Genomic DNA, 12816 nt, shown 5'->3' on the forward strand with positions numbered 1-12816 from the left:
AAGATTTGCATTTATCACTTTTCTTTTACTTAAAGCATCTTGTGTCAATTTTAACGGAAACAGCAATCTTCTTTCTAGATTAATCTACTTTATCTGTTTCAAATAACATTGACACAATTATGAGGAAGCATGTATTTCCATCAATAAAACAGATTTACAGCATGTTTTTTTTTACAAATTCTAAATAAGAGAACATAGCTTCGATTAGTGTCTCTTTGAGAGGAGCTGAAACTTTAAAGTACACTGGAGGGCGATTAATTGCATTTATTTCCCATAAAACTCTTCTCAGCCAAGACTATTTTCCTTTAAAATTAAAATTAAAAAGAAAATTAAGAAAAGGCCTTTTTTAAAATGTGGCCCCTTTTTAAATGCCACAAGTAAAGTTATTCAAAAATACAAGTTGGCCAACCTTCTCTGTAAAGTGCCAGAGAAAAATATTTACACTATATGGGCCACTTGGTTTCTGTTACAGCTACCTACCTCTGCTATTACAGTGCAAATGTAACCGTAGACGATATGTACACGGATGGGAAAGGCTGTGTTCAAATCACCAGTGCTGTGACCATCGTCTGCCAATTCCTTTTCTAAAAAGTCAGTACTCTGTATTATATTTGACTGGATGGCCGGAGACTTTTTCAGAACACTTTCAGTACATATTTCAAACATTTCAGCCGAAATGAAGTTCACATTAGAAATAACAAATAAGCTGATGAAGATCATGCTCCTACTAAATTATAGGGTATTTCTGTGCTTTGAAGAGGTGAGTGGCTGTGCTTTAGATCTAAACTCCTCTTTGGAGAAGGAAACCCGCTCTAGTGTTGGAATATGAACAAGCATTTTGTCATCAGAGTAGTTCCATGTAATTGAAAGATAAAGGTCCCTGCATTTAACTTCAGGTTACAGTATGAATCTAATATTCTTAGCTTGTTTTTCCCATCTATGAAATAGAGCTCTTCGCTGTGAATACTATATTATTAATATATAATGCTTGAAGTTCCAGACAATGGCAGGTGCTCAGGTAACATTAAATCGTCCTCCATCTTTGGGCACCTGTTGGGATGAGCACCGGGTGTTGTATGGAAACCAATTTGACAATAAATTTAATATTTAAAATAAAATAAAATAAAATAAAATAAAATAAAATAAAATAAAATAAAATTTAAATAACAGAAAAGAAGCTTTAAAAAAAATCCTCCTCCATCTTCTTCAGCATTTTATGGAAACAACATTGGCCCTGAAGGAAGATGCATAAAAAAAAGCCTTCAAAAAAAAAAAAGTACTGGACCATGGTGGCAGAGAACAGAGAACTGCAAGATGCAGCAGGAAATACCCGCTTTGCTGATTTTCTGGCTTTTAATTTTCCTGCACTATTTCCTCAAATAACATAAGACATTTTCATAACATGGGGTATTTGGAAAGGCCTGGGTATCAATCCATGCAATATATATTGCTCTCACTGACTCACCTGGGGAAGCATATCAGGCAGTTCATATTAGGGTGAAGTCACAAGTCGTTTAGAAGAATCCAGAAATTCATAGCCTTTGCAGTGAAAAGCATGCATAAATACGAGCTCTCCTTATCTACTTTTTTAAAGTTCAATTCATTTTCAGAACTCTCTGTCAAAGGGAAACCCTTACATTTAATTTCCTAATTGGAAAAATATGAAACAACATTGAGCAGAAATTAATTTCATTGCTAAAGTCATGATTATATACTATAAAACAATAAAGGGATGTATCTATATGAAAACTATTTTTATAAAACACATTTTAAGAGAAAGTAACTTTTTTTTATTACAAGTTACTGACTTTTTTTTTGCGCTTAGGATCATGAAAGCACACAATACTTTGAAAAGTTGAGATAGCTTTACCTTACACTCACAAAATGCTCCCCAAAATGATAAAGCAGAGACAGACAACAGGAGCCATTACAACCACAAGCCATAAAACTTTTATTATATGGAGTGACTGCATACACTTAATGGATTCAAATAACTGTTATTACCAGGAACTTACTGAAATCCAAACTATTTCCATTTAGGTCAGCCATGTCTGTAAATCTGTTCATTAGTCCTTTCTGCTTAATTGCATTATAATTATCACAGGCTTATCTTAACTATTCACATTCAAACTATTCATGGTCCAGGTACATGTCATTGTCCAACAATAAAAATGTATTTATTCATTTTGAGACAAATATTTCAGAAATTGAGAATACAAATCAACTTCCTGGATTTGTCTGGTCCCACAGCAGCCTAGTTCTATTCCCCATTTTCCTCCATTCTTTGCCCAAATACATTTTTTTTTTCCTCAGAAAGAAGAGAAAATTATCTGAAGAGAAATCCCTTGTAATGAGAAACAGATTTAAATAATAACAATAATAATAAATCTTAGACCTTCTTTGTGATATGTACTTCAGGAGATTATTCTTGTTCTTCATCCCTAATATGGTAAAAACATAGATCAATAGAAAAAAATGACATTTGATTAAAATGTTTAAAGTAACAGCAAACAAGATTGTAATGCATCCTTGTAGTGTTTTAGTATCTATTTACATATCCGTACTCTTCAATACAGGACCCCTGCTCCCCTCACACACACACGGTGTCACTCTGTTAATGTTGCCTGTTAATTAGAGCTTCATGTCTCCATTTGTCCTTTCTTACTTAGGGGCTATCTTCCCCCTCCTCCCCTGAATGTCTATCCCCGCAGTACTAACCTTCATCCTCCCTCACCGCATGTTTTATAGTTGCTTTAGAACTGGCTTTGGGGGGCGCCTGGGTGGCGCAGTCGGTTAAGCGTCCGACTTCAGCCAGGTCACGATCTCGCGGTCCGTGAGTTCGAGCCCCGCGTCAGGCTCTGGGCTGATGGCTCGGAGCCTGGAGCCTGTTTCCGATTCTGTGTTTCCTTCTCTCTCTGCCCCTCCCCCGTTCATGCTCTGTCTCTCTCTGTCCCAAAAATAAATAAACGTTGAAAAAAAAAATTAAAAAAAAAAAAAAAAGAACTGGCTTTGGCTTTTCCTACTCCAAACATCAGACCCTGGTAAGATGAAACTTCTGCAGTATTAATACTGTCTCTTGTACTTAGGTATCTTTGTGAACTCTCCATGAATTTAGAATGCCATGCAGCCTACTGAGATTTGTATTCTTGCCCCTTTACCATAGGGCCCGACCTAGCTTTGTAGCCTCATCTTTAATTGTCTACGTATGCATCTTAACTTTCAATGAAAATGGAAGTTTTAATTGAGTTGGTTACTCAACTGGAGAGCGTGATCCCTAGTTACCCATACCTACTGACATAGTGAATTCGCAAGCTCCCATCTCTAGAAAGTTTCCCAGTTACCCTCCCTCCCTTAAATTATGTAACTAATCCTCTCATATATGTTTCTTGGTAGTTCATCTTTATACCTTCCCCACTGTATCTAAATCAGGACCTTGTCAATAGAAAGTGCTGCATAAACATTTTGAATTAGGTTATGTCACTTCTAAAATGCAAACACAAAAGAGGCACAACTGACCTTGTATTTACTAGAACCATGTCAATTGTGTCTGAAAACTCCATGTGGAATGCTTTTGACGGTGATTTGGTAATGGTTTCTGTGACTTTACAGTGGCTTGTCAAGGGCTCCATAACAGTCAACAATATTGACTTGGAATACAATTTCACATTTTACAATTATGGGCCCCTTGATGTGAGAGTACTATCAATCATTCTTCTTCTTCTTCTTCTTTTTTTTAATGTTTATTTATTTTTGAGAGAGAGGCAGAGTGCAAGCAGGGAAGGGGCAGAGAGAGAGGAAGACACAAAATCCGAAGCAGGCTCTAGGCTGTCAGATCAGAGCCCAATGCGGGTCTCAAAACTCAGGAATTGTGAGATCATGACCTGAGCTGAAGTCTGACACTTAACTGACTGAGCCACCCAGGAGCCCCCGAAAATTGTTTTTCAAGATGGTCAAACTTCCTGGAGGAAGAGACCGTCAGGAATTAGACTGCATTCCCTTTGAAAATAAGTTCGTCCCGAATTCTTGTAAAAAGAGACTAGCTGCATCTTCCCCTTTTTATTCTCATTTTTAGAAATACCAAGATTTGTACACCTCTCTTTCTGATCTACATGTTTAAATCAAACTGCTCAAAATGCCACTTGCTTTGAAAGCAAAGTGCTTGTTTCCATGATATATACAATGAATGTATACAGTAAAGCATCTTTCATATTTTCATCAATTTTATTTCCGCTTCTTAATATTGCCAACATTTGAAGCCAAGTTCATGGAACACCAATGAGAACATCCAAGCTATTTATATTAAGCATTTTAAAGTATTTTAAAATACAGTCATGCTCAGATAGAGTTGAGGAATCCCAGAATTAAAATTGCCTTCATGAAAATGAACAGGTTATAGCTTAATACACGGAAATAGCCATAGTACATTTTAGTGAAGTGTTTTATTCTCCATGGATACTTCATTTTTCATTTATCCATAAATGAATGTTCACATTAAGAATATCCATCAATACTCAACGTTATAAAAATGAACGCGTGAATAATTTGTACGTGAATATATACATGGCCAAAGTTTAATTTGGCTCTCCATTCAAAAAAGGTAGTGTCGGTGGATATTTTGGGCATTATCAGTCAATTCATGCTTACTTTTTTTTTCAGAGGTTTATAATCAAAGTAAAAAAAAAATCTGATTTAGCTAAGGAACACACAATGAAATGTATTTAGATTTAAAAAAACTATATATTCTAAAAAGATAAGTATAACCATGTCAAAGCCTCACTCATGTATTCACTAACCAGTTGGGGGAATTTCTGTACTAAAAACTAGTGTCAAATGCACAGGTGTGAGCTTCCTCCACATTCCGTAGGCTAGGCTTTGATCACAGCACTCTTTATCCTCATACTTGCTCCTGGCAATGGAAACCATTTTTAAAGGTTAGTACCAAGATCACTTTGGTGATTTCCCCCAAAATTAGATGAATGAGTATGGGGTTCTTAATAAACAACTGATATGCCAAACTATTTACAAGAATGTAATGATTAAAGCCTAAATTTAACTCTCCTCTTCATGAAAGAGGCATTTGGGAAACTATTAACCAACAAGCTTTACACTACAGTGAGGCTTTCTCTGCTTTTATCTCTAAGAAGTTAGAGGGCTCCCGCACTCATGTTCCTTAGAGATGCCTATAATAGAATTTTACTTTTAACATGATTTTTGAGCCTGCTTTCATTTTTTAAAAAAGAGAACATCATAACAATTTATAACAAAGATGTAAAACTGACAGGAGCCAAACGTAGGAGCTGGAAAAGACAATATATGACACGCACCTAAAACTATATTTCTAGAATGTTTTTAGTCCGGCAATTATTAATGATACATATTTAAGCCCATATCCTCAATATGAACTGTTATTCACTTTGTTACATAATAATTCTTTATCCACAATAAGTATATACAAGCACTATTCTTCAACGTTTTGTTAATTTAGAGAATGCAATGCTTTTGTAGAGCATAAAGAAAAAAATCAATTCTTTCTGTATTTAATTTCAGTCTTGGTAGATCCAAACATTTCAGTGTTAACTTCTTCATACTTCATAAATGCTGTGAGGCAGAGAATAAAATGATAAGTGTAACATTTTATTTTCCCCTTGTATTTAAAAGAAATGACCTTGGTGGTTTCCATCCTAGTTGGTAAATCACCAAAACTAAATGTAACTAGAGTTCTATTTAATATTGTGTCAGGAAATGGACTTGACTAAAGTACAGATTAAAAACTGGTCTTATAATAAGGTAAAAACTGGCCTTTTCTTCTAATTTAATTTGTTCTTGGGAGTAAAACATCTGGATAGAAATGCCAGGAAATCATGGTTTTCACTAGCTCTATTGCAAACAGGGCATACAAATAAAAAGTAAGAGAAAAATCAAAATAACAATATTTTCCAAGCAAAAAATTACTATATAAACATTAGGCATGAGATTATGCTCCCATTACAAAAAGGGACAGATTATATTTAAATATAATATTATTAAAATAATTAAAGTAATCCATCTTTAAAATATGAATCACAGAACTTAACAAATTCAAAATCTTAATGGGATATAAGTAAAATAAATAAGATTAAAGTAAAAATATATAATAGTATTTTATATACTGAATTTTGCAACTAATCTATTTTACATACATTTAAGTAAATTAATATGAAAGCTGCTACTTTATTTACCTTTGAAGCCATAGAATGGTTCAATAGTTTTACATTTTAATAGTTTTAATTTTACATTGGTTTTCTGCATTTTAAATTTAAAACTTCCTGTTACTGAAGTGCAGTAGATTTTATCGGATTTAGTTAAACTTCTTATGATTTTTGCCTAGTGAACAGAATTTATAAATAAAGGTAGCCAACCCAATAAACCAAATTGAATAGGGCAAAAGCTGTTGGGAAAAATATTCGAGAATAGGAGTCAATTTTGGCAATGCGTATGTGTATCCTTCCTTCCCTCCATGATCCTGTTCTGCAGTCTTCAAAGCAGCAGAAGAAACTGGCACAATCTTTGCCCTCCAAACACTGGTACCCATAATCCTCTTCTCCATGTGGCAGAGAAATGCTATTCATTGGAATCAGAGTGGATCCAGGATGGAGTCCAGGGGACATCTGAGTAAAATAATAAATGAGTTTTTCAGAAAAAAAAAATCTCATAAAGAAAGATCAGTTTGGCTCCTCAAGGCAAACTCTGCAATAAAAATAATCTTAGTTTTTAGAAATCGGAGAGGTGTTCAATCCTAATGCGTTTTTAGGTTATAATTTACTTTGTAACACATAACTTAATATTATTATACATTCCAAAGACCTTTCAGGGAAAAAAAACGCTCAAATGTGCAATATATTGTATACCTTTAGAAAACTGGCCCACCGAAATATTGTTAACCATGAATCTAATTCTAAAACAAAAATATATATTTTACACTAAAACATTTATAATTCTCTAAGTGTCTGTTTGCTACTATTATATTACATAATTTATTTATTTTGGTGATAATGAGAGCAAATAGCAAAGATGGAATTTTGATAATGCAGAAAAGCTTTGAAGAACTGTGAATGAATAAAAAAAGACACGGACAGGGTCTGTAGTAGAGGATAAGTGCAAGGCATCATATTTGGAAGAGACAACATGCAGGAGTTAAAAACTCAGGTTTTTGTTTGAGAACGACTGTGTCCAAAATTTGGTACATTCTACCAATATAGCTAGCCTCATAGTTGGAATTATATCAGCACCTGATTTTTGTGATGGCTGTGATGAGTATATTACATGACTTATTTAAATGATAAGTGCTCCATCTTGCCCACTTATAGCAGCTACTTTTATCAGGATCATGTGGGACCCATATCAAATTAATTTTTTATGATACCAGGTTCTGAATAATACTTATATAATTAAAAAATTTTAATATTTTAAAATAAAGCAAGTCCAGGATACTGTGAGACATTAAAGCAATCACGTTGGAGTCAGACAGGTCTGGTCAACAATTCCATTTCTGCCCAGCAGAGTTATGTCACCTCGAACAGGAATTGTTAGTGCTCTTCCTTCTGTCTCCGTGTCTTCTGCTGTACAAAAGTCACAGTAATACACAGACCCATTTGGTGATTAAATGAGATGATGTGCATAAAGCACAAAGCAAAATATGAAACATACAAGTATTCAGCTGCCAATAGGTAATCTTACTGCCATTGCTAGTGTTGATGCCTGTGGGAGACATATCACAATTTGGTATAAAAGACATGCTAAGCAACAATAACAGTAACAACAACAACATGGACCTTATAAAAAATGTTACTGGAAGGGCACCTGGATGGCTCAGTCAGTTGAGCTTCTGACTTTGGCTCAGGTCATGATCTCCTGGTTTGTGAGTTTGAGCCCCCAAGAGGCTCTGTGCTGACAGCTCAGAGCCTAGACCCTGCTTTGGATTCTGTGTCTCCCCCTCTCTCTGCCCCTCCCCTGCTCATGCTCTTTCTCTCTCTGTCTCTCAATAATAAATAAATGTCAAAAAATTTTTTTAATGTTACTGGAAAAAAAATTAATGAACCCTTGAATAAAACAGCAATTAAAATATTAATGAAGATTCCAGTTTTCATAACTCTTCCTTCAGAACTTCTCCATATTTAGGGACTATCTTAAAATGTGAATCCTACAACTTGTAAGAATCATTGATTTTATTACCTAAACACTAAATATAATGCTGAGATCACAAAAATTATTTTAACCTGATCCTAAATTCTTCCTAATGAAAATGTTTACATTTTTTCATCCCGCATTTTGAAAGAGACAAATCTCAAAGCCTTGAATATTAAATATTGTATGGAAAAGATTTTAAAAATTAAACAAAAGAGAATTTAAAAAAAATTTGGACCTACACTAAAATCCATTTTATTTCACCAGAAACATAGAAACCAAACTAGTAAATGTTAAAATTCAGTAGATGTAAAAAGTAGCAAATAATTACATAGAGTGATATTTTAAAAAGATAAATGCATCACACAAGTCATAATATTAGAAACAAAATGTGCAGCCTAAAGATAAGGAGCAATGCCCTAAACACAAATCAATTCATGACTCCACTTGCCTGGATGTATCATAAAAAGCAGAAGCAGTATATTATTAAATGTTAATGACATATCTTTTCAGGTTGACACTTGGGGATACTTGACTAAGACTCTGAAACTTTAATGGAGCACTAAAATTATATACAAAATGAGGCAAGTCGGTATTCATTTCTTTGTCACTTAGTACTTAAATAACATATGTTCAAGTGCTAATCAGAGTGGAAACTGATTAAAATACAAGTTTGTTTGGGGCACCGGGGCAGTTCGGGAGTTCGAGCCCTGCGTCAGGCTCTGTTCTGACAGCCTGGAGTCTGGAGCCTGCTTTGGATTCTGTGTCTCCCTCTCTCTCTGCCCTTCCCCTGCCCACGCTCTGTCTCTCAAAATAAATAAATAAATACGTTAAAAAAACTAAATACAACTTTGTTAATAGGCAATTTCTAGGTTATATGGCACAAAATACATTCCAAACATCCCTCAGCACTGCCATAAATAGGAAGACGGTGTGTTTGTTAGAAGATATCAGTTGTGTATGAGGGGATGATTAAACATTAAAGTGCACAAAGGTGGAGAAAAACTGCGAGTGGTTAATTTTAAAAATGGACTAATCTGTAGTGTTCAAAATCATGGAGAGCTTCTATTGCAGTGACACTTTAAATGGACAATTTTCCAGTTTCCTGCTGTCCCTCAAAACACCACAAGTCCATAAACCGAAAGAAGCTACACTTTAATGAATGATGGATGTGAACAGAAATATATTTTATATGTGCTGAGAAAAATATCCCAAGAGCTGACACAGTAGCAATAAAATAAAATATTTTGACACACAGATTGTGACCTGGAAACCACTAAAAAATTAATCAGTAGAATATGCACATTCCAATCCTCATTTATCTGAAGTGCAACTTTATTACCCATCTTATAATTTCTCAAGGTCCTGTCCCCCCCCAAAATAGCAAGCATTGAAAAAATTTAAAAAATCAGGTTAAGTGATATAAAAATAAACTACATAATCAAAGTTTTTTTTTTTACTTTAAATAATATAGTTTTGAGAGTATACCATTATATTGTTATTTGAAAACGTCACTAAGAATATAGCTGAACTTAACATTACAATAAATTGATCACGGTCTCATTATTAAAGATATGTATGTCTGGTTATATATTAAGGACTACACTATGTAGATATTAATAAAGGAGATAGGTATACAAAATATATTTCAAGCATCAAGATACATTAATGTCAAATGAATATTATTAAGTAGTAAATAAAACATTTATGTACAAATTATATTTATGTATGCTTATATATTATTATTTGTATCATACACTAACATCATTAATGTTATTGAATATCAATAATGTGAATATGAAATATTATTAGGTCATGTTATCAATATTATGAAACACTGACTAATATTAGTGTCCTTAATTTCCCATTTAAAACTTTACATGCGAGAATGCCAGCCTGAGCACAGGTTTTCTCAAGACACCGTACTTTTATAAAATCCATTTCAAAACCTACAAAAATCCACATCAGTGTTAACAACAGACATGAGATGGATCTTAGTGATGCTGAGTGGCCAATCAGCATGTCAGAGTTTGTGCTGTTCCTGAAAGACAAAGAACAGGTGAAAACAAGCCAACAAGCGAAGTGGACCAAAGGAAGCCACATTTTGGAAGAGGCTCAGGAAATGGAAGCATGAGGGGAAGAGCTGTTCTTCCCATCAAAGCTTCAGAGATGCTTACTCTAAAGCAGGAAGAATGGGAATGATAAAACAGGATGGAAAACATGGCCTTTGTGAAATGCCCATCTCCGGAATAGCTACTGCGGTCTGAACCATCACTCATCCATGCATGTAGAAAGTAGAGATGCACACAGGTTGATGTCTCCTCACGTTTAGAACCTTGAAACTTCGACCATCAGATCATCTCATGCCACTCCAGGGAGGATTAGGGCTCCTGAAGTTGGTATTGGAATGTCCTAGTAAAACCCTCATCATCATTTAGAGTGTATGTGTGCATGTTTGGAAGCACTAAGATGTCGTGGTCCCCATCCCCACCCCCACCACGGAAGTGAAATCTGACACTTGGAAATTCAAGAATGACATGCCAAGCTTGTAGGGCCTATTGGAGAAAAATCGCCAAGAACTTCCAAGGTGAACTTTCAAGATACTAACACTACAAAAGAAAAACATGGAGATGAACAGCTAGAATTACTGATTCTAATAATTCAGGAAACATAAGAGAATATTAACCTTTTGCATTAGTTCACTCAGAAATACTTAAAGAGATAAGTTGTATCCATTTAAGGAAAACAGGATAGAGGCCAGTTAGAAAATAAAAGCTCTCGGAAATTAAGGAAAACATTGTAAATTCAGGAAAAAAAATCTAAAACATTGTGAAATAAAATCTTAAGGAAGTTGCCCAAAATATACAGACAAAGAATGTATCAATAACAAATAGGATAGTAAAAAATAGGATTAAAAAAGAGTATCTGCAACACATGGATAATTAACCTAGGAGGCCTACATGTATCTAATAAGAATTCTACGAGGAATTTAGGAGAAAACAGAAAATAATTGAAATAAAGAATCAAGGAAATTCTCAGAAATAGAAGATGGGAATATTAAGTAATGAAATAAATGAGGTAAAAAAACAGAGAGTGTACTGGCCCTCAGAAATTTTAACACCATGGAAAAAGAGATGAGATGAAAATTTTCAGGTCAGAAAGAGAAAGATTTACTATCAAAAATAATAATCATGGGGCGCCTGGGTGGCGCAGTCGGTTAAGCATCCGACTTCAGCCAGGTCACGATCTCGCGGTCCGCGAGTTCGAGCCCCGCGTCAGGCTCTGGGCTGATGGCTCGGAGCCTGGAGCCTGTTTCCGATTCTGTGTCTCCCTCTCTCTCTGCCCCTCCCCCGTTCATGCTCTGTCTCTCTCTGTCCCAAAAATAAATAAAAAAAACGTTGAAAAAAAAATAATAATCAGGGGCGCCTGGGTGGCTCAGTCGGTTGAGCGTCCGACTTCGGCTCAGGTCATGATCTCGCGGTCCGTGAGTTCGAGCCCCGCATCGGGCTCTGTGCTGACTGCTCAAAGCCTGGAGCCTGTGTCAGATTCTGTGTCTCCCTCTCTCTCTGACCCTCCCCCGTTCATGCTCTATCTCTCTCTGTCTCAAAAATAAATAAACGTTAAAAAAAATTAAAAAAAAATAATAATCAGATAGGCATTATAATTAGTGATAATGAATTAAAAGGTAGATATTTAAGTGTATTATTTGAAATTTGAGAAGTAGTCAACAATAGTTATTAAAGGGAAGATAAAATATTAAAGGAAAGCATAAGATGGAGATGGTGGGAAAGCTATATTTTTCTTTTATACCAAAGAGTCACAACTTTAATAAACTTGGTACCTTAAGAATCGGATATATAATGGAAATAATAATCATCAGAGGAAAGTAAGAGCAAAATGATAAAATGTGGTTAATTCTAAAGACTAGGAGCAAGTGTTCACGGTACAGAATTTTATTCTTCACTTGTACATTTTATACTTTTTGATTTGTTCAACTGTGCACTTATTATTAAACTTAATTTTTTAAGTTTATTTTTTGAGAGAGAGAGAGAAAGAGCATGTGCACGCACTAGTGGGTAAGGGGCAGAGAGAAAGGGAGAGAGAGAATCCCAAGCAGGCTCTGTGCTGACAGCATGGCGCTCCATCCCATGGACAGTGAGATCATGACCTGAGCCGAAATCAAGAGTTCCATGTTTAATTGACTGAGCCACCCAGGCACTCCTAAAATTAATTTTTTCAATGAGATTTTTTTTTACTTGTGACTAATCTGGTCCCTTTCAGCTATAATAATCTATGATGGTTTAAGTAGGTAGAGAAATATGAGTGTTATTTTGAAATCAAAGTTAAAAAAACAAAGAGCTACTGTTGTTGGTATTTATATACCTCCCGAGGATCTTTATATGACCATTGTCACAGCTGATATTAAATGGCTATGCCGTCTGTTGACAACATCCCACACCTACTGACACCTTACAGTTATTTAAATAACCTTGTATTTCACATCTCATCAATATCAAATGATCTCTCCTAGAGGCTTTGCCAAATGCCATTAAGGGAAAGATTTATAATTTGTGAAACTGCATATTTATATGGCTTTTATTTCAGTATTCTCAAAGGTAGATGAATGTTTATTTATATAGATATGTACTAACT

The 12816-nt window shown here is 34.9% G+C and overlaps 1 protein-coding gene across 1 annotated transcript in view; it reads right to left on the reverse strand.

Annotated features, from left to right (window-relative positions):
• Window positions 1-6377: 6377 nt before the first annotated feature.
• The window catches only part of GABRG1 (gamma-aminobutyric acid type A receptor subunit gamma1), a 67386-nt gene continuing 60947 nt past the window's right edge, over window positions 6378-12816 (reverse strand). The window contains exon 9 of the mRNA XM_047091749.1: window positions 6378-6647. Within this exon, the coding sequence (XP_046947705.1) occupies window positions 6378-6647 (270 nt within the window). The remainder of the gene's footprint in view (window positions 6648-12816) is intronic.

The sequence above is a fragment of the Lynx rufus genome, unplaced genomic scaffold (genome assembly GCF_022079265.1).
Source record: "Lynx rufus isolate CCGP_SWC_20201006 ecotype Redwood Valley unplaced genomic scaffold, mLynRuf1.p SCAF_3, whole genome shotgun sequence".
NCBI lineage: Eukaryota > Metazoa > Chordata > Mammalia > Carnivora > Felidae > Lynx > Lynx rufus.